Here is a 21,194-nt window from a genome sequence, read left to right on the forward strand (position 1 = left end):
CCCTTTAACCAATTCCTTATCCACCTTTTGATGTTCATATTGATCCCCATCTTTTCCAATCTAACTAATAATTGCCCATGTGCCACAGTATCAAATGCATTACTGAAATCTAGGTAAATTAGATCCATTGCGTTTCCTTTGTCTAAAAAACCTGTTACTTTTTCAAAAAAGGAGATCAGGTTGGTTTGCACGATCTACCTTTGTAAAACCATGTTGTATTTTGTCCCATTTACCATTGACTTCAATGTCCTTAACTATTTTCTCCTTCAAAATTTTTTCCAGAACCTTGCATACTACAGATGTCAAACTAACTGGCCAGTAGTTACCCGGATCACTTTTTTTCCCTTTCTCAAAAATAGGAACTATATTAGCAATTCTCCAATCATATGGTACAACTCCTGAGTTTACAGATTCATTAAAAATTCTTGCTAATGGGCTTGCACTTCAATGGGAATTTGCTGTTGACTTCAGTCAGAGCAGGGTTAGGTTTATGAAGTTTTAAAGCCCAAAATTTAACTTTATAATCAGTTTCATGCAGGAAGATGGTGAATCTCATATCAATCTCCTTGCACTAATGCATATTTGTCTGAAGTGCCCTGATGGTTTAGCACTGGGTTTCTGCCTGAGAGCCTTTTAAGAGGGGAACAATAAGATTGGTTACTCTATATTGCAAACTAGTGAAAGTATAAAACAAAAATAAAATGCTAGGACAAGGAAGGGACATTGGTATGATCAAGTGAACCTGAAAGGATAACTTACTTATGGAATACCTCAACATTTTTGTTAGGTTTCATCTTATGACTGCCAGTTCTGCTTTAGACTTCGTGTCATTTTCTCACGTTATCTCTAGTTACTTCTTCAAAGGCAAAGAATAGCAATGTTTTAACGACTCTGTTACTACAAAAAATATGTACAGAACGTAAGTGTAGACTGGCTTTTTGGAAAAGTGTGATTGAGGTCGTATATAGCAAATTAATTTATCACAAAGTTTCAGGGAAATTAGTTTCTGTTAAAAGCAGGTCTAAAAACCAGAGTGAAATAATATTGTGTATAGAATTAGGCTTTTGAAACCTTTACTAAAGCTCTCTTCCCGAATTCCTTTCTACATGAATTATATTCCCAATTCGCTATAAGTAGGTAGATCAGCTACAGGATCTGCATTTGTAACCCTGTCTGTACTTGCTTTGGCTTTCCTTACCCTTTCTGTTGATTTCCTAATTTTTTTTATTACATTTCTAAACAAACTTTTAGAAAATGTAAGAATGATAGAAATATTAGTACAATTTTTTTAAAATTCCAGTTAAGTTTTTAAAACTAGTACAGCAATATTTGAGTTTCAGATACTGCAGAGGAATAAGAACCTAAAATGAAATTGATTTTAATTTTCCTATTTGAAAGAAATGCTAGCAGTAAACAATGAATGTAAGTAGTGATGAGTAAATGTGATTTTAAAAATTTTTGCTCTGATAGTGTACAGATACTGTACATCGGGGTTCTCAAACTGGGGGTCATGACGCCTCAGGGGTCGCAATGTTTTTACATTAGGGGGTTGCAAGCTGTCAGCCTGCATCCCCAAACCCTGCTTCGCTTCCAGCATTTATAATTGTGTTAAATTTTTTAAAGTTTATAATTTATATGAGGGGGGTCATACTCAAGGTTCTTGCTATGTGAAAGGGGTCACCAGTACAAAAGTTTGAGAACCACTTCTGTAAGTGTTCCTGCATAAGCTATGTACCAATTATTTTGGAAGATGTATCTACAGATACAGTGCAACCAGCATACTTAAATCATCATATTTTAAAATTGTAATAATGATTAGTGTTGAGAGAGTCTTAAATGCCTAAATATCTGTCTTCCTAATGCCTGATGATATTTACCAGAGATTTCCTTGAGGACTTCTTGAACTTTATTAAATTTGAATTAGTTTTTCCAAACAGTTTAACAGTCCTATAAGTATCTCTAGATCAGTTCCACAATAGATATTTCAGCAATTGCTTTTGTCTGAGCTAGCAATTTAAACCATCTTTGGTCAACTGCAACAGAATTTCTATTAGACAAAGTTTTTTGATTTTTAAAAATTGTTAGGCGTCAGTCCCTTGCCTAAGTTATCCATTGTTGAAGGTTCCTAAGTGCAAACCAAAACATCAGTTGTCGTAGATTTACCACCTTTAAAAGTCTAGAAAAATCTATGTAGTTGCTCTTTTAAAATACCTCAAGAATATAACCTAATACCAAGCAGGTTATGCTTAGTACACCCTTCAGATATTATAAATTTAACTCACTAACTTGGAGCTCAACTCATTCAAATCATCTTGTTTAAAAAAAAAATCATACTGTGACATTCCCCAGGGTACTTTCTGGACTATTGAACAGTGGTGCCCCCCTAATTCTCCAGCTTGGGGTGCTGGTAGACAATCACCTCTCCAAGTTCTGGTCATACACCGTGTAACTTGCTCCCAGCTACTCAGTATTGAGTGCTGCTAGCTAGTCACTCATACTATACATTACTTACAGGACGAAACCTGCGTTTCCCCAGAAATGTGTCTTGCACTGCTCAGTATTCTCCTGTACAATATTAGCTCATAGTAAGTCGGTCATTCCAACACTGGGTAATGATTGTGCACTGGCCTTTATCAGTTAGAGGTTCCCCACAAATTTTAATCCAAACACACATTGGTTAAGATAAAACAATAAGATATGTTTATGAACTACAGCAGAGGTCTCCAAACTGTGGGGAGGTGTGGAGGACGGTTCGGGGCGGCTGAGGCCAGGGATAACCGTAGGGATAAATCAAATCTGCTAGGGATGACTTAGCAATACCCTGAAAGGAAAGACCTCCACTAGTAACAGCAAATTCACCCCGCTCCCCTCCCTCTAAAATGGGTTGGGCTTGTTTTGAAAGGCAATGCCACTTTTTTTTTTTTTTTTCTTGTGAGACATGACAACACTATGCTGGAGCCACATGGAGAACCTGTTCTCTGCTCAGCTGCTAACACATAACAGAGAGCAGTGGGTGGTTTCCGGAATGGGCTGTAAGAGGTAGGTGCCGGTGCCTGGTGGGAGTGGGGATCCATCCTGTCTGCCTCCCCTTCTGCTCCGCCGTGCCCTGATTGCCCCAGCCCTGGCCCCTTGCTATGGGGACCGGCCCCTGCTGTGTCCCGCTGAGTCCCTGCCCTTCACTCTGGGGACTGACCCCCCCCACCCCACTGTGCCCCGATTGGGCAGGCAGACAGGCTCTCACATCAGCTCTTCCTGGCCTGACTCTGCAGGCAGCAGGTGAGTCCTGGGAGAAGGGGGAGTATCTTGGAGGGGGGTGTGAGGTGGAGAGCGAGCAATGGAGGGAGAGGACAGAGGAGTGAGTGGGGGACAGGGCCTTGGGGAAGAGGCAGGGCCTTGGAGGAAGAGGTGGGGTGGGGACAGGACAAGGGTGTTCAATTTTCAGCAATTCGAAAGTTGGCAACCCTGTCTATGCATCCGATGAAGTGAGCTGTAGCTCACGAAAGCTTATGCTCTAATAAATTTGTTAATCTCTAAGGTGCCACAAGTACTCCTTTTCTTTTTCCTGTCTATACAAATGCTCTTGACCTAGCTGAACAGGCATAAGGACTGGGGAAGTGGGTGTGCAGGGTGAGGGACTGGTGCTCTCCGGTTGTCTCATTGAAGAATGCAGGAGAGAGTTCATACCTTATCAAAGACATGAGGAAATTGCCATCATGAAAAAAATTTGAATTATTGGTTTCGATAAGTTCTTAAAATTTTGACCAAATTTTGAAAATTCTAAATTTCTTTTTAAAATGTTTTTTGTTATACTAAACCAGTGTGTTGTGTAGAGTGAATACAGTATAAAGGTTTTATTAGCATGAGTTACATTACTTTGAACCACGAACTAGATGTGCAGGTTATCAGTCATGAGTGTCAACAAAACCGAAATCCTACACTGACCACCATATTTGTGGCCACATTATGTAGCCACATTTAGAAATGTTTTAGAGCTCTAAAATATTTTATTGGTTCTGGATATCTCCCAGCCTGTAGAACCATAAATCCAACTGTATAGCCTTGAAATGTGAGAAATTTATGACTAATACGAGGTAGAAATTTGTCTAAAATAGTGATTCTATAAATCTTACTTTCATTATATTTAATGTCCCCTATCTGCAACCTGTAAAATTCCCATGGAAAGAAGGATTTTCAGCTCATTTTGAATGTGATATTACATCCATTTTTAGCTCTGATGGCTTATAAAATATTAGACTATTAAACCCTGTCGCTGTTATAGGGCTAAATGTTGCCTATCCTATATCTCAGACAAGTGTAACTCTTAGGAAAAAAATATTCCATCTGCGTGTAAGAGGAGAGGCTGGTGAGACCTTGTTTGCAGCAAATTATTACCAAAAAAAAAAAATACAGGTGGCTGTTCTAACAGATGCTTAGGAGTTTTGAATACTGGTACTCTCGTGCAGCGGTCTCCAAACTATGGCCCGGGGGCCGGATGCGGCCCGGGGCTTCCATTTGTCCGGCCCTCCAACCAACAGGGGAGAAGCGGCGAAAAGCCGAGCAGGCAGGGGGAGGGGCCGCCGGCAGCAGCTCACTCGGGGCGGCAGCACAGCTGAACTGTGTGGAGGGGTGAGTGCTCCCGGGAGCCAGTGTCCCCCCAAAAGGGGAGTCAACTTAGGGGAGAGTCGTTGCTGCAGCCGAGCAGGAGAAGCAAACAGGCCGGCATAGATACACTTCAGCACAAAGCAGGCAGGCTGCAGCTGAGTAGGCACGCTGAGCAGGCAGGGGGAGGGGCTGCCGGCAGGTGGGGTGGGGGGTGTCCCCCCAAAAGGGGAGCCAACTTAGGGGACAGTTGGTGCTGCACCTGAGCAGGCACGGACCCCCCTGCATTAGAGTAAAAATACAAGCCAGATGCTTAATTGCATCTCCTTGTCGGATGAGCGTTTACAATCAATTTTGATGATGGGGAACACTAACTTTGAACCACTGCTAAATGCAGTTTTGTCAGAAAAAAATCAGTACCATACTTCTCACTAATTCTAAAATAATATATCTTTATTTTTGAATGTGTATTTGTATGATACAAATGTGAGTTTTTAGAAATAAAATAAAAAAAGTGAAATGATATTTAATGTATTGACAAATATTTTGTGATTTCACAATACCTGCATCGATTTAATGTTTATACCTGATTCAGAATTTAATGCACTGACACAGAGTAGAGTAGTGTTGTTTTTCATGATTTTGCATATGTTTAATTTCTTTCACAGTCACTTCGGTCCGCGAAGCCCCTTCAAAAATCTAATACGGCTCTCATCTCATAAAGTTTGGAGACCCCTGCTCTAGTGGATAGAAATGGTGGACAGTGCAGAGGAGAGATCAAAGATACAAAATGTATCACATTTCACCCAGTTACCATATGGATATCAACAGTATAAATGCAATATGCATTTAGTTCTAGATATTAGAAGACAATATATACTTCAGAAATGTTGTGTTTAAGTTTTCCCCTGAAAAAAATAAACATAAGTTTCAGACTTTTACTGGTGTTGTCTTTGAAGTTTCTACTCTGTGGCAGTTGGTAGCATGTTCACACTTTTATCTATTAAGGCAATTAATACAACTTCTCAAACACTTGCTGACACATGACACACATTTCTTCTACAGAATTCTTTCTAGTGAGTCAGTGGAAATTGTTGGATTAGTTTGTTACCATTAAAATTAAGTGGCGTTTTAAAAAATATGCTGATCAGCAAACACAATATTTTATTTCTGATCAACCATATCAAATGAATGGATACTTTTATGCTTTTGAGTAGTGATCTCAATATAAAGCAGAAAACTGGTGTGAATTTTGCTGTAATATGGTCTTTGACAGACTAATTTTTAGCTACCAGTTACATTTAGAGAATGTTAATGTATGGTTATATGGCCATGTGAAAGGATGTGGTGTCATGCCTGATTAGCATCTCTCTTGAAATCTCATTAGTAACATAAATTGGATGAAAATTGAATGGTGATTTTCTCCAGCATTGTAATTGAATGTGACAATGAAACTCAGGGGTTCTTGCTTGTTGCCTACAGTTTGAACATGCTGCTGAGCAAAGAATGCTTATACAAGATAGAAAATAAAATCTTAAACTTCACAACTGTGTCTTTGTCCCATGCCCATGTCCCAACACGTGGTTGGTAGTGACCCTTCTGCTCATATTAAATTAATGAGCAAATTAAATGTTGTGACCAAAATGGAAAAAGGTCTGGATCTAGTTTATTTTAGTTAATGCACACCTCCTATTTATTGTAAAGTGGAAAGGATTAGGTTATTTTCTCTCAATCTGCACTAATCATGCTGTCACCAGAGTATTGTTACCTTTTATTTGTTGTTTTTCATTGAACATCACCATTTACTTTTTCTAGGTCATTGTGATTTATAGTACTTTGAAGATTTCTAAACAGCTATACTATTAAGACGTACTCAATTTTTAGTATTAATGACAAGACTACTTACCACATTTTCACTCTAAAATGCGGGGGTGGGGGGAGACATTATTCCTGTCAGTGATTATAGTTCATATCTGTGTAGCAGATTGTAATATTGAGCTTTTAAGTGTCCTTTTACTAAAAGGATGAAATTTAATTTGTGAAGCTTAACAGGTTTTGTTTCCCCTTCTTTATAGCAATGATCCTTTCTTGTGTTTAATACTAGTGGTGCGCTTTTTTTTTTTTTAAATAAAAGGGCTGTGGACCCTATACAAAAGGAGTATAACTTGAGTAGTCTGGTATTTTGATTGTCCCAATTAGTCCGTCTGTACTAATTGTCAGGTTGGTGATTAGAGTTTCTGGAGTCAGCAAAGTCTGGCGAGGGAATTCTTCCACAGAGATGGTAAAATTCAAGAAGTACAGTATTTAAGAGTCAGTTGTGAACTGCTAACCAACTGTGCTGGTTGCTTGGTTATATTGGTCTCAAGAGTCTGTGCTGTGTGTTTTAATCCACCAAATCTTTTACAGAAGAGGACAGTAATTGGCAATGAAATAAGAGATGTGAACAACTAAGGAGTCTACAAAGATTTTGCTTATAAAATTATTTTAAATATGCAGAATTAATATCCTACTCTCCAAATAGCTATCCCATTAAAACTTAAGACTAGCCTTTAAAGGAAGTAATCTCCAGTCTGGGGAGATAGTATTTCCTGTTCTGATCACTGAGTTCTTTCCCTCTTCCTTTCTTTAAAAAATAAAAAGTAGTATTTAAATTGTTAGGGCATGTAATCACTTCAAAGGGTAGACTAGGTCAAATTTTGTGTGCATGCATGCATGTGTGCAAACATCAAAAGACCTGAGCACTGGTAGTGCTGTCTAACTAAAATTGGTTAGTTTCAGAAGTGAGAAAAAACAAGTCCCCGCTTACTTTTTAAAAGACTCTGGAGGATGGCATAAATGTAGTTTGTCAATTCTGTGATATACCAGGCATTTAAAATCGCTTATTTTTGGTAAACCCAAATATAAAATTTTCAGTACATGTGGAATCAGTGAAATGAAAATGTTTTTTATATTTCCTACAAGATGATGTGCAGGAGTGCTGGCCATGCAAAATAGTGCTGAATTGTCAGGATTAGACCAGAGGACCTGCAATAGGTTGCAGCACCTGCTGGCCAATGATGGGACCTCCCTGTTTAAGAGTGGTGCCATTGGTCAGTCTCAGTGCCTGTACTGGGAGCCAGGATTGTTGGGTGTTTGAGAATCATGCACAGAAAAAAATGATAGGTAGAAGAATGCCCTTTTCTTTCTTGCTCCCACAACCACCTGCAGCAGCATTCTGCCAGCATTCCCACAAGTTCAGACTGTATTATGAGTGTAGTTTTATATAGAGATTCTTTCTTAGTCTGAATGTGTGTATGTTTCTGTTTGTGTTTTAGGTAAGTGTAGTGGTTTCCATTTAGATTACTCAGGTGTTGGGCTTGCATACTCATCTTGAGTGGGTGTGGATTTAGGATCATGAGCACAAGTTTCTTCAAGTTCAAAATTTATTTCCCATTTCACATAATCACAGCATCCAGCAACAGGGGCAGATTAGCAGAGTTGTTTGGAAAATGTTCTTTGAGCCCACAAAAAACAGTGAGTTTCCATTCTCATGAAAAAATTTGGGGTTTTTTAATAGAAAAATCAGCCAATTCTTTTCAGTTTTCAGTTGCTGAAAATATTTTAGCTTTTGGTTTTTCAACAAAAGCCTGAAAAATTTAATTGGAAAGGGACCCATCCCTTTGAAATTTACTAGGATGAAAAAGCTATTTTTAAGAGGTGGGTTTTTTGTTTGTTTTGTTTTGTTTTTTTGTTTTTTTTACTAGCCCTATAGATTAGCCTTTTGGGTGTGGTGGGTTTTGATTCTCCCAACCCATTGTGGTTTGAAAAGTAAGGAGATGCTGTTACCTGCAGATTAGGCATCATCCCGCCTCGTGCTAATGGGAGTTTGCTTCATGGGAGCACCCAAGTTCTCTGTGCAAAGCTGTAGTTCTTCACACAGTAGTTTATGGGATTGTTGGCTTGGAATCATGGACTCCTTGGGCAGTTAGCACATGCAAGTCTTGTAGTGAAGAGGTGTTTGGAACAGTAGTGGTTCAGGGCTATTGTCATTTTCTCCTCTCCCTTTCCATAGGTACTAGGACACATCTCTAATTTGAATTAATTTGTTGAGCCATAAGCCTGTTGAGCCATAAGCTGTATAACTCTTTTGTCCTCCATGGTCCCTGCTTACTACAATGATGGCTTAGGTTCTTGAGATTGAAGTTTGCTTGGTTTTCATTTTCTATTCTAGAGATTTAAATTCAGATTTTAATAATTTCCCCCCCTATATTTTGCAGGAGCTTTTGGCAGTAGGGTTTAGTCCACTACGTCATTGTATTAGCCACTTTATTTAACTTTGTGTTGGCTCCATTTTTCCCATTACGATCACTATAACTGACTTAATCTTTCTGCATGTGACAGATGTGGCAGTATGTTGTGCAGGTTATCATTTAAGTAAGGTTTACATGGAGATTGAGAGGGGAGCTGTGTGTCTGTTTTTGGCAGCATGGTTTCTGATGAGGATCAGTGTACTGTTCATGCAAGTCCTTAAAAATCTATCTGATGTGTTAGAAAGCTTTTTCTTTTTCTACTCTTCCAAGGATTGTTTTGCATTCTTACATCCTGTGTTTGTGACATATAAGGTTATTGGCCTGGGAATCTATTACCAAATTGATATGCTGATTTCATAACCAGTTAGCTCCACAAGAGGTGCCCCAACTAAACTAATAAATGAAAGTTCAGCTGTGGCTGTTTACCATGGTGTTCCAGTTCAGACCAGTGTCTCCCCTATACCCTGTTAAGGGAAAGAGGAGATGTGGGCAGTTAAATTTCTTGGTGCTGTATTCTCTTTGAAGAAAGTTATATGCTGCAGGTAATTTTTAACGCAAATCGACAGCTGAGTTAACTGTGAGGAAATACGTGAATCTTGGTGAACATTCACTTCTGTTGAAAATAAAGTGGTCATTGACAGTGTGAGAGCATGAATTTTTAAAGTGTTTGGTTTCAGACTTGCAAATGGCAGTCTGTAGTAATAAACAAGAAAACAGTGGACAATATAGGATTGTGAAGCAATATAATCCTATGTAATTTTTCTGTTTGGCAGGGGGAACCCTCATGTCTCTGCTCCCTACACAGTTCATGCTGTTCAGTTGCATGCCTACTTTCTTCGTTGTCATAAGAGGTGGTGATGCTGGCACACCAGGAGCCAGCCCATGCCAAGGTCCCTGTGCCTCACTTGAGTACTGACAAATACATAGCTGGAATCAGTCTGGCTCACCTGTGTGTTAGTATTATTAAAATAGGTGTTAGAATCATAAGAATGTGCTTCGTGTTTCGACTTTATTGAATGCTTGTAAGTTGCTATATGTATTAATCTCACATATAATAATTGTATCCCATATGGTAAGGAAATATTTGAGTATTTGCATTGTAAGCCTCTGTAACTGTGTAAATTACCAGACAGGAGAGAAACATTAATTAGTATGAAGTGCTGGCCTCAATGTGTTATGTCCTGCCCCACAGGGACGGCCCATTGGCACCAGATGAACTAGCATGGATCCTTGAAGAGGACTAAAGACTGACTGTTGCTTGCTTCCTGCCCCCTCCGTTCTACCCTCCCACAATAAAGAGATATGCAAGTGAATTCCTCCTGTCAGCTGAGTTTGCAGAGCGAAGCAGAATGGGGGAAGGGATAAAAACCCCTAACGAGGAACTATATCTTTATGCTGCTTTTATTTGGAGGGGCAAGGATTACTAGGTATAAGCAAAAGGTCCCCAGTGCATTGCCAGGGTTAGCCCTACTGGATATATAGAGCTTGCTTATTACAGAAGTTTGTTACCTTTTGAAACTTAAGATTGGAACTCATTGGGGTGCGGGGCATTCTGGGTCCTGTCCCAGCTCCCCATGATGCATCGGTTCGCATCCCAGCAATCCCTGTGCTTCTGTCCACAATTGGCGTTTTTTGTACTGCATGCTCTGTCTTCCCTTTTGAACGGTGGAAATGGAACCTGAACTGCTGAGTATGCTGACAAGTCTCACCAGCATGTCACGTTTGGCAGTCAAGTTATTCTTATGATCCAAAGTGACAGCGAGGGCTCTGACGATATTGACTCCAGTAACACACACGACACGAGTTTGCTTGTGGCATTCATGGACATGCTCACCAGCATAGAATGCTGCTTTTGGCCTCAGAAAACAAGCACTGAGTGGTGGGATCACATTGTCATGCAAGTCTGGGATGACGAGCAGTGGTTGCAGAACTTTCGGATGAGAAAAGCCACTTTCATGGGAATGTGTGAGAAGCTTGCCCCCACCCTGTGGCACAAGGACACAAGATTGAGAGCTGCCCTGATGGGGGAGAAGCGGGTGGCTAGTGCAATCTGGAAGCTGGCAACTCCAGACAGCTACCAATCGGTCATTAACCAGTTTGGAGTGGGAAAGTCGACCGTTGGAATTGTGTTGATGCAAGTTTCAGGGCCATTAATTGCATCCTGCTCAGAAGAACCGTGACTCTGGGTAACATGCATGACATGTGGATGGCTTTGAACAAATGGGTTTCCCTAACTGCGGAGGAGTGATAGATGGCACACACATTCCAATTCTGGCACCAGCCCACCTAGTCTCCAAGTCTATTAATCGGAAGGGGTATTCCTCTGTGGTTCTCCAGGTGCTTGTGGATCACTGTGTGCGTTTCATCAACATTAACGCAGGCTGGCCCGGAAAGGTGTATGACGCACGCATCTTTTGGAATACTGGCCTGTTCGGGAAGCTGCAAGCCGCGACTTTTTTCCCAGACCAGAAGATCACCGCAGGGGAAGTCGAAATGACCATTGTGATCCTTGGAGACCCCACTTACCTTTTTAATGCCTTGGTTCATGAAACCCTACACAGGGAGCCTTGACAGCAACAAGGAGCAGTTCAACAACAGGCTGAGCTGGTGCCGAATGACTGTGGAGTGTGCTTTTGGCCGTGTAAAGGGCCACTGGCACTCTCTGTGTGCGAAGCTGGACCTGGCCAATGACAGCATCCCCGTGGTTATATACACGTGCTGTACCCTCCATAACATTTGTGAAGGGAAGGGTGAATGATTCACTCAGGCATGGAACTCGGAGGTTCAACACGTGGAGGATGAATTTGAACAGCCAGAGAGCAGTGCTATAAGAGGGGCCCAGCACGGGCTGTAAAGATTAGGGATGCCTTGAGGGGGCAATTTGAGGCTGAAAGCCACCAGTAATGTCTGGTGCCCTGCACGGGAGTGAAGTGCAATGGTGCCAATGGTGGTAGGAATCTGTGTTTGCTACGCTGACTTGCAGTGCCTGTTTCTTTCCTGGGCTAAGGTATGTTTTTTACTTATGCAATAATAAAGAATGTTTTCAAAGCCAAAAACTCCATTTATTGAAAAGAAACAACTGCTTGGGAAGCAGGAAGGGCAGGGGGGTGGGGTGGGGCGGGGAACTGTACAATCACAGATTTGCGTATGTCCTGTTACCATACTCGGCCTTCCTGTCTGGAGTGCTGTGCAATGAGTGCTGCACTTCAGGATGGCTATACTGCATGTTGATGGGGGTTGAATGCAGTGGGTAAGAGTCATAGGGCTGGGTGATGAAGCTACAGGTGTTGGAGGCAGCAGGTGGCGTAAGAACCCAGATGTTGGGGAAAGTGGGTTAGAGGTGACATGGGGGCACAAAAGAAAAGTTTTGGGACAAGGGCTGCGGGGGGGAGGGGTAGTGCTCCACCTGCATGGCTACGAGCACCTGGATAGAGTCCGCTTGGCGCTCCATGATGCTTATCAGCCGCTCCATGCTTTGCTGCCGGAGCACCGTGCTTTTGTGCCGGCACTCCTCATTCTGCTGATGGATCCTACTTTCACTGTCCTGCCACTCCTGCACTTTTTGATTTTCAGTATTCGAATGCTGCATTACTTCATGCAACATATCTTCCTTGCTTCTACATGGCCTCTTTCTGATTTTTTGGAGTCTTTCAGCCGGTGATAACACGGATGGCTGAGATCTCAAGGTTGCATCTGTAAAGGCAAAACGCAAAACTTAACAGAAGCAGCATTGTTCACACCAGACAGAGCAATGATTCCCCCATACTTAAGAGCAAGCACAGTCTACACAATAGCATAATTTGCCCATCCCAAAGCGAGCGCACACAGCCCATGGGAGCCTCTGGTGTTTGTCCTTCCCCAAGCACTGGCCACCATGACTGGCTACCTTCCTCCTGGCTTGAGAACAGCTCCTGGCTGTATGCATCTAGAGATTCTGGGGTGTCTTCCTCTGCCTCAACACCCTCGCTCCAACTTTGCTGCTGCTCCTCCTCCTCGTTGAATGGGCTCTGAAGTGTCCATGGTGGTACTCGAAGTGGCGGTGGGGTCACCCCCAAGTTTTGCATTCAGTTCTTTGTAGAAACAGCAGGGGCAACACCGGAGTGGCTGTTTGCCTCGTGGGCTTTGCGATAGGCTCCTGCACTTTAACCCTGCATGGCAGTGCATCCCGGTCATGGCCCCTTTCCATGATATCTCTTGATATCTGCCCAAAAGTATCGTAATTCCTATGGCTGGAGTGCAGCTGGGACTGGACAGCTTCTTCCCCCTCCCAAACACTGATGTCCAGCACCTTGCCATTGCTCCATACTGGGAATTGCCTGGCGCATGGCTGCATGGTCACCTGGAAAGATTCGCTGAGAGCACTCCATGCCTCATCTGAGGGAAGGGCAGTAGAGTTCAAAGTGATGACCAGAGTGGCTAGAACAGGCATTGTGGGACACTTCTGGACGCCAATCAGAATGCACTAACAGACCAGAGTGTCCACGCTGGCGCCATGGCACTCCAGCGGGGGCACACAAAACGTTATTCCACTCGCCAAGGTGGAGTACCAGGAGCGCTCTAGCTGCGGAGTCAAAGCGCTCTACATGCCTTGCCAGTGTGGAAGGGTAGTGAGCTAGTGTGCCCGGGGCTCCTTTAATGCACTCTAACTCACAAGTGTAGCCAAGCCCTAAGACTGAACAGGGGGAAAGAACTGGGCCCAGGCTAGAAGGGCACCTGGCCTGTGAAGAAGATTATTAGAACCACATTACAGGTGAGTTCTCCCCCTAAACCAGTTTCTTTAGTATATTAAGCTTAGTTTGTGTGCTCTGTTCTGTTTTCTTAGGGCATGGCTACACTTGTAGATGTAAAGCGCTGTGAGTAAAACCAGCCCTTGGAGAGCGCAGTAGGAAAAGAGTCAGATTCAAGTGCACTGGCGTGGCCACATTAGCAGCTCTTGCAATGCCACAGAGAGCAATGCATGGTGGTAGCTATCGCTGTATGCAAATGGCTGCAACCTGCTTTACAAATGGTGGGGGGGAGGGGATGGAGTAGAGTGTGACAGGGAGTATGTTGTTTATATGTAGGGGGGAGAGAGTGGGTTTTTCAGGGGCTGAGAGCATGTCAGCATGCTGTCTTGTAAGTTCAGACAGCAGCAAACCCTTGTCGTCCTTCGCCTCTCTCTCACACACTCACAGCAAGCAACATTTCACAGTAATGGCTTGCTTTGTCCCGGAGCAGATAAGCATGCCTGCTGTCAGAAACGGAGCTTTGAAAGGGCATATCTGCATTTCTACAGCCGATTCCAAAACAATGACCAGAGTGGCCACTTGACTTAAGAGGATTATGAGACATTTCCAGAGGCCGATCAGAGTACAATAATGCAACACCTCGTTCAGACTGATGCTGGGGCATTTCAGCCGATGCACAGCAAGCATTATGCTTCTCGTGGAGGTGGATTACCAGGAGCGCTCCAGCTGCAGAGTCCAGGATGTCAGCATGTGCCTTGCCAGTGTGTACGGGTCGTGAGTTAGGGCTCCTGGGGCTGCTTTATCGTGCTCGAACTTGCAAGTGTAGCCAAGCCCTTAGTAATCTACCTTGTTCTGTCTGCTACCTCCTTAACTACTTAAATACATCTCTTAGAGTTAATAAATTTATTTCTGGTTTATAATGCAACCCAGTTTGTGATTTCTAACTGGGAGAGGGCTGAGAAATTGTGCATGCCCTCTTCCACATGGAGGGTCGAAGAGGCGAATATAATACGTCTTTGGATCTGTACTCCAAGGGAGGTGGACATTGAGTGCTGGAGCAAGTCCCTTAAACTGAGTCTTCCCAGAGCTGATCTGCAGCTGGGTATGGCCCTGCCTGTGTGTGTGTGTGTGTGTGTGTGTGTGTGTGTGTGTGTGTGTGAGAGAGAGAAGGTTTTAAGAGCCTGGCTCAGGAAGACCAGTTAAAGGGGGCCCATGCTGTCAGAACAGGTAGACTCAGTGGTATCTCAGCACATCAGGTGACTTCCCAAGGGGTCCAGCCCATCACAACTACCTCATCTCTTTTGGTAAAAAATTATTTTGGCCATTAAAAATGATATTGGTCATGAAATGCTCCCACCATGTTATGACTCTCTCTTAAAAAAATAAGTTTTGCTGTAGTCAGCTTGAAAATGAGGTGAAGGTCCCATAGTTTATACATCATCTAGAATCTTCATATTTGGTTGCTTAGTCTTCTTAAACTAATGCTGAGAAATGAGAGAGATCCACAGAATAGTCACTAAAACCCAAAATAACTATAGTGGAATTACTGTGAAATCACTGGTTATTTAGTGGAGTCAAATAAGACCAGTTTCTCAAAAGGTCCCTCTACTTTTGATTCTCCATTTTTGAGTACGTAATTTTACACCTACTTTTTCATTTTCAAAGGTGTTGAAAACTGTGATTGAAGTCAGTTTGTTAATGCTACTTATAAAGTGGAAGGAAAAGATACTAGATGGATTTTTGCAGTGTACATTTTTATAAAATGAAGAGCTTCTCTTCTGGTTGATCTGAAGCTTGAATGGAAATATTGGAACAATTCTCCCTGTGGGCCAGCCTGTGTTCCTATGAAAGTCAATGTGAACAAGATTAAGCTGTGTGGGCCGTAGTATAAGTAAATGTTAAACTACTTTCCATTACACAAAAGTAGCATTGAAGTCAGAATATAGAAAAACTAACTGGCATTCTTCTATGCAAAATATTCTGTATGGTAGAGAGACATTTTGAAGCTGCTAAAAAGTGTGATATAGGATTTGTTTTCTTTAATAAGAAAACAAAGTATTATTGCAATACAAATCAATGTGCGGTGTCATTAGTAGACAACCGGGTAGATAAATGTACTCTGGTTACACACCTTCACTTGCTGCTGTTGCCAGTGGTGAATGGCATGTAGCTGTGCTGAAGAGGAAATGCGCATGAGTTCAAGGACGCATCCCAGCCCAAACCAAAAGTATACCTTTTGCAGTTAATTCCTTACTTCTTTCAGTAAATTACAAGTGTATTGTGAATATGATTTTAACAAGATAAACATAAATTATGGAGTAGCAACACAAACAAACATTGGTAAATGTTTTTACAGATTGGTTTTCTTTAACTGAAGGAAAATTTGAGAGAAATGGTTTATGCATCCTAAAATCTTGGTGTACCTCGGTGAAGTTAACCAAACAGTTGAAGTGCTGATGTGAAAGTATGTCTTTGAGTAGGCTATAAGAATGAGTGTGAATAGCTTTTAATTTCTGAAGATTAAAAAACAAAACCACTGGAATTTGGTCATGTTTGTTCTGGTTTTGTAAACAAATTTTTCAAGCTCCTCAAAGTATTCAGACAGGACAGTTTTGAGATCTTTGACCTAGAGAATCACTTGGCCTGAACTGGTAGTGGATAGCTTATTCTTGGAACTGGGTTATTCTATAGTTCTCCACATCAAACAGATTGAAACGAAAGCCACTGTTGTCTGTCCAGTTTACAAAATTAGATAATACTTGGCAATGTTTCTTGAAGTCCTCCACGTTTTTCACTTTAGGGGGCATCATCTTGTGACATCTAGAATAGTGGTTTTCAGTAAGTTTAAACTCAACACTGAAATACGCACATCTACCATTGATAATTTTTTTCATGTTTTGGATCTTGCAAGTGCCTGTAGTGTAAAGCGAAGACAGTTATACTGATTGCTGTAACTGAACCATATGCTAATCGTTGCTTGTTTTCTGATTCTTGTGCTTTTTTGAAGTGGAGAGACCATTTTTTTCAGCATGTGTTCTGCTGGGTTTACAGCTACAGAATCATTTTTCTCATCTTGAATGAGATAATACATTACTAAATGGATTACAGTACTAATGGATACAGGGCTTGGGGCCTGTGTGTTGCATGGCATATCTTTCAAAACAGAGATATACATTGACGTGAAAATCTAGTTGCACTGAAGGAAGTTAATACTGGTAAATCATAACACGTCTCCAGATTGTCTTTTGAAATATCAATTAAATTGCATATGCTTTAAAAAAAAAATAAAGCAAGTCCTTAGATCAAAATGAATCTTGTGGTGCTTCTCTGTCTGAATTATTGCCAGGATGATGATTACCATGAATTGGCAGAAAGTTTCAAATTACAATATGTATTTTTCTTTTTAGTTATCTAAGACAGTTGAATGATTCCAGAGACCCTTTGCCCTTGTTGCTGCCGGTGGAACCAGCAGGTGTTCTTGTTGTTGAGTTGCTAGTTTGGGCTTGCTGTCAAGAAAAGAATTTTGGAACAATAGACACTAGCTAATCCCTGTGGTTTGAAATCAAGAAAATCTGCTGAGTGATGAGCATCTTGCTGGATGAAATTGGCAATTGGGAGCTTGCATCTGCCCATCACCAATAAAAATTTCACTGTTTTAAGAAAATATATGAAATAGGTTTCAGAGGATAACAGGAAAAAATTACCCAATCATATCTGCATAAATTTAAGGAAATATTTTACAGAGGATGTATAAAACTATTTGTTTGTTAAGAAAACCTTCTGGATACAATTGCACCTCAGTGGATCCACTTCACAAAGAACTATTGATGTGAGGGTTATACACTCAGGATTGTTTTGCTCAGCAAGACAGTTAACTGACTCCACATGGCATCTGTCTCCCCTTTCCTCAACTGGATACTCGGTGTGTTTGGTGATCCTGTAGTGGGTCAAGGAGGGACATGTGTGGTCTGCCCATCAGCCCTGCAGAGAATTTTCCAGTAAAGTTAATATATCCCCAGACTGTTAATTTTTCTTCCTCCCCAAAACCACTAGGTGTGAGGCTCTCCTTTAAGAAGCAGTGGAGCACTCTTTCCACAGCAGCTGTGCTGTTGAGTAAGGTTGGAGGGTGTTGAGCTGGTGCAGGGTCAGTGTACAGACAACTCCATTCTCCTGCTGGTCTCCTGACATGTCTGAGTATTTCTTTGAATGTATGCCTGTCTTGATATGAGTAATTGGACATGGGTGAAGCCTCATTTCTTGGGAGACAGGATTAAGGAAGTAAATGGATCAGCAGGCTGGAAATAGAATGTCTATACTCGCTAAAATAAGGGGGAACACCCAGAGAACATTTACAATGGGCAAGATAACAATGGATAAAGCATAAGAGGTAACTAATAAGTAGTACACAGAATGTGTGTACTGTACAGAGATTGGTTCCTACAAAGTGACGAACCCTATCCCAAAGCATGTAATGCAATGTAATGTGTAAATATATATAAAGAAAGAGGTTTTCTGTGTAACTGGAGATGTGTGATATGCCCTATGCCAATAGTTTTCAACCTGTTGTTGGTCTGCAGTGTCTGAGTCTGCAAAAGGTTGTTGTTATAGAGCAGTGCTTTACAACTGTGGTCTGCGGACAAGTGGGGGGCCGCAGACTGTCTATGATTTCCAAAGGGATCTGCACCCCCATTTGAAAATTTTAGGGGTCTGCAAATGAAAAAAGGTTGAAAACCAGTGCCCTATACCCACCCCCTACACTTGAGTCTCATCAACTCAGTGTAGCTTTGCTGTATGCCAAATAAAGGAACCTGAGCATTGAGACTGGAGTCTAACTGAATTCTTGGGGAACTGAGTGGAAGAGGTCTTGGGGGAACTCTCATAGGGAGCAAATTCTGTCTGCTCCCTCACACTTCCTTTCCCTTAACTCTGCAGAAACACTAACCCAGGAACCAATCCCTGTAACAAAGCCCATTGACTACTCTGTCCCCATATCTACTCTAGCAACACTATCAGAGGGCCCAATCACATGAGCCACATCATCAGGGACTCATTCACCTGCACATCTACTAATGTGATATATGCCATCATGTGCCAGCAGTGCCCCTCTGCCATGTAGATTGACCAAACTGGACAGTCTCTACGTAAAAGAATAAATGGACACAAATCAGACATCAGGAATGGTAACATACAAAAGCCAGTAGGAGAACACTTCAATCTCCCTGGACATTCTATAACAGATTTAAAAGTAGCCACACTTCAACAAAAAAAACCTTCAAAAACAAACTTTAAAGAGAAACTACATAACTAAAATTCGTTTGCAAATTTAATACCATTAATTTGGGCTTGAATAGGGACTGGGAATAGCTGGCTCAGTACAAAAGCAGCTTTCTCTCTCTTGATATTGACCTCTCCTCTTCAATTATTGGGAGTGGACCACATCTACCCTGATTGAATTGGCCCTGTCAGCACTGGTTCTCCACTTGTATGGTAACTCCCTTCTCTTCATGTGTTAGTATAATAATACCCGCATCTGTAATTTTCACTTCATGCATCTGAAGAAGTGGGTTTTTACCCACGAAAGCTTATGCCCAAATAAATTTGTTAGTCTTTAAGGTGCCACGGACTCCTTGTTGTTTTTGTAGATCCCTTTTAGTCCATTGCAGGTGTGCCCCTTTGGGGATTAGGTCTCACTACCTTCACCCATCTCCGGGTGGAACTATGCTGTTTAACTGCTCCAGGACTGGATCTGTGGGTGGCAGCCCACCTGTTTCCCAACAGTGTTAACACTATAGGCTGAACAGAGTTTATAACCTGATGTGTATCTATTATTATCTGTGTTATATGATTCTGGCTGAATGCATAGAATTAAATCAAAAGAAGCTGCAAGGGGGAAACCAACAGGAAACAAAATAATGGCAAAAACCCGAGACCTGTGACAGCAGCTGATTAAAGTGACTCAAAAATCATTTCTTCAAAACAAAATTTATTTATTCACCCAAAGGTACAAAGCATACAGAACAAAAGAGTAAAAATAGTAAAGGTCTATACACATATTTCCCTTTGCCTAAGCTTTATTCATTCTTTGCAAGCCTTGGTACATTTCATCCATCTCTGGCTAAGGAGAAGCAGAGTGCCTTGCTAGAATTTGTGTGTGTTTTGTCCCATTTCCTCCTCCCCCCAGCTTGTATGTCTTTCAGCTCTTACTGACACTCCCTGAGTAGCCCCCAGGAACTCACTCAACCCCATCCTTTTCTAGGGCTTTGGGTTTCTATAATGGCTTAGTATCTTCCTTTGACCCTAGGCATAGCCTTGGGAAGAGTAAACCTTTGTAGTCTTGACAGAGGGTTTGTCTACACTGGCACTTTACAGCACTGCAACTTTCTTGCTCAGTGGTGTGAAAAAACACCCCCATGAGTGCAGCAAGTTTCAGTGCTGTAAAGCACCAGTGTAGACAGTGCACCAGCGCTGGGAGCTATGCCCCTTGTGGAGATGGGTTTTTTTAGAGTGCTGGGAGACCTCTCAGTTAATAGCCCAGTCCTTATTTTAACTCCTTTGAAACTATTTACTGTACATGTCATGTCTGTGCCATCATTTTGTTTCCCCCTTACAAGTTCCTTTGATTTAACTCTATGCATTCTATCAGGATAATATCACAAAGCTAAACTGAGATGCAACTGATATTTATAAAAAATAGATATTTCCCAGTTCTAAGCAAACTGCAAGATAAAAATGTTCAGTCTTTTTTGTTCTTCCTCATTTAATAACCAAACTTACTCTGCCAAAGTAGTAAATGTGTAGATTTGCTTAAATTCTAATCCTGCAACATATGTAACATGTTGGACTTCTGGGTCAGTGCTAAACCCCGTTGAAGTCACTTGGGCTATGCCCTGCCACAGTAAGTGATCATCTTACATTTCAGATTGAGTGTGCGTGTGTATGTATACACATATATAATTAGTGTTGGAATCCAATACTCTGTACACTTGATTTTACTTATGTACGAAGCATTTAATATGAAAAGTTCAAAGGTATGCTAGACGTTCACCTTGTTTGTATTTTTCTTTTTATTGCCTTCCTGTGATCTGCCTGATGTGTTGGCAATCCTCTTTATGGCCATTGCTGATTCTCCAACATCTAGAAAACCACCAAAGGTAAGTGTTCGATGTCTCACTTTGTAAATATATTGACTTCAGAAATGCTGAATATTGAAGAAATGCCCAGTATCTTCTATTAGTATGTTATGTGAATTTTGCCATTAAAGGAAAATCTATTAAAGAAACACTTGTTTCACATATTGTGTTCAAATTACAGATTTCTTAGATCAGACTGAAATTGCATGTTAATTGGATTAAAATGTACAGAAAGATAAAGATAAAGGAACACTGCTTCCTAAAATTGTGCAACCAGGAGATGCTGTTATTTTAGTACCTTTTTTTAAAAATTCTTTTGTAGGTGGAAATAAGTGCTCCATGCAGAATAATAATACATCGTTACACATAATGTTGCTTTTAAAAAAAAATATTTTAAAAGTACTAAAATGCAGGAAATGGATTTGATAAGAAGCAAATGTCCTTTTTTG

The 21,194-nt window shown here is 41.4% G+C and overlaps 1 protein-coding gene across 5 annotated transcripts in view; it reads left to right on the top strand.

The window, feature by feature from the left end:
• KIF13A (kinesin family member 13A) overlaps nucleotides 1-21,194 on the top strand; it is a 200,521-nt gene that overhangs the window by 59,988 nt on the left and 119,339 nt on the right. For all 5 annotated transcript variants that reach the window (XM_038389681.2, XM_043508323.1, XM_038389682.2 and 2 more), the window contains exon 3: nucleotides 20,754-20,766. In XM_038389681.2, the coding sequence (XP_038245609.1) occupies nucleotides 20,754-20,766 (13 nt within the window). The remainder of the gene's footprint in view (nucleotides 1-20,753; nucleotides 20,767-21,194) is intronic.

Source organism: Dermochelys coriacea, chromosome 2, assembly GCF_009764565.3.
Source record: "Dermochelys coriacea isolate rDerCor1 chromosome 2, rDerCor1.pri.v4, whole genome shotgun sequence".
Lineage (NCBI taxonomy): Eukaryota > Metazoa > Chordata > Testudines > Dermochelyidae > Dermochelys > Dermochelys coriacea.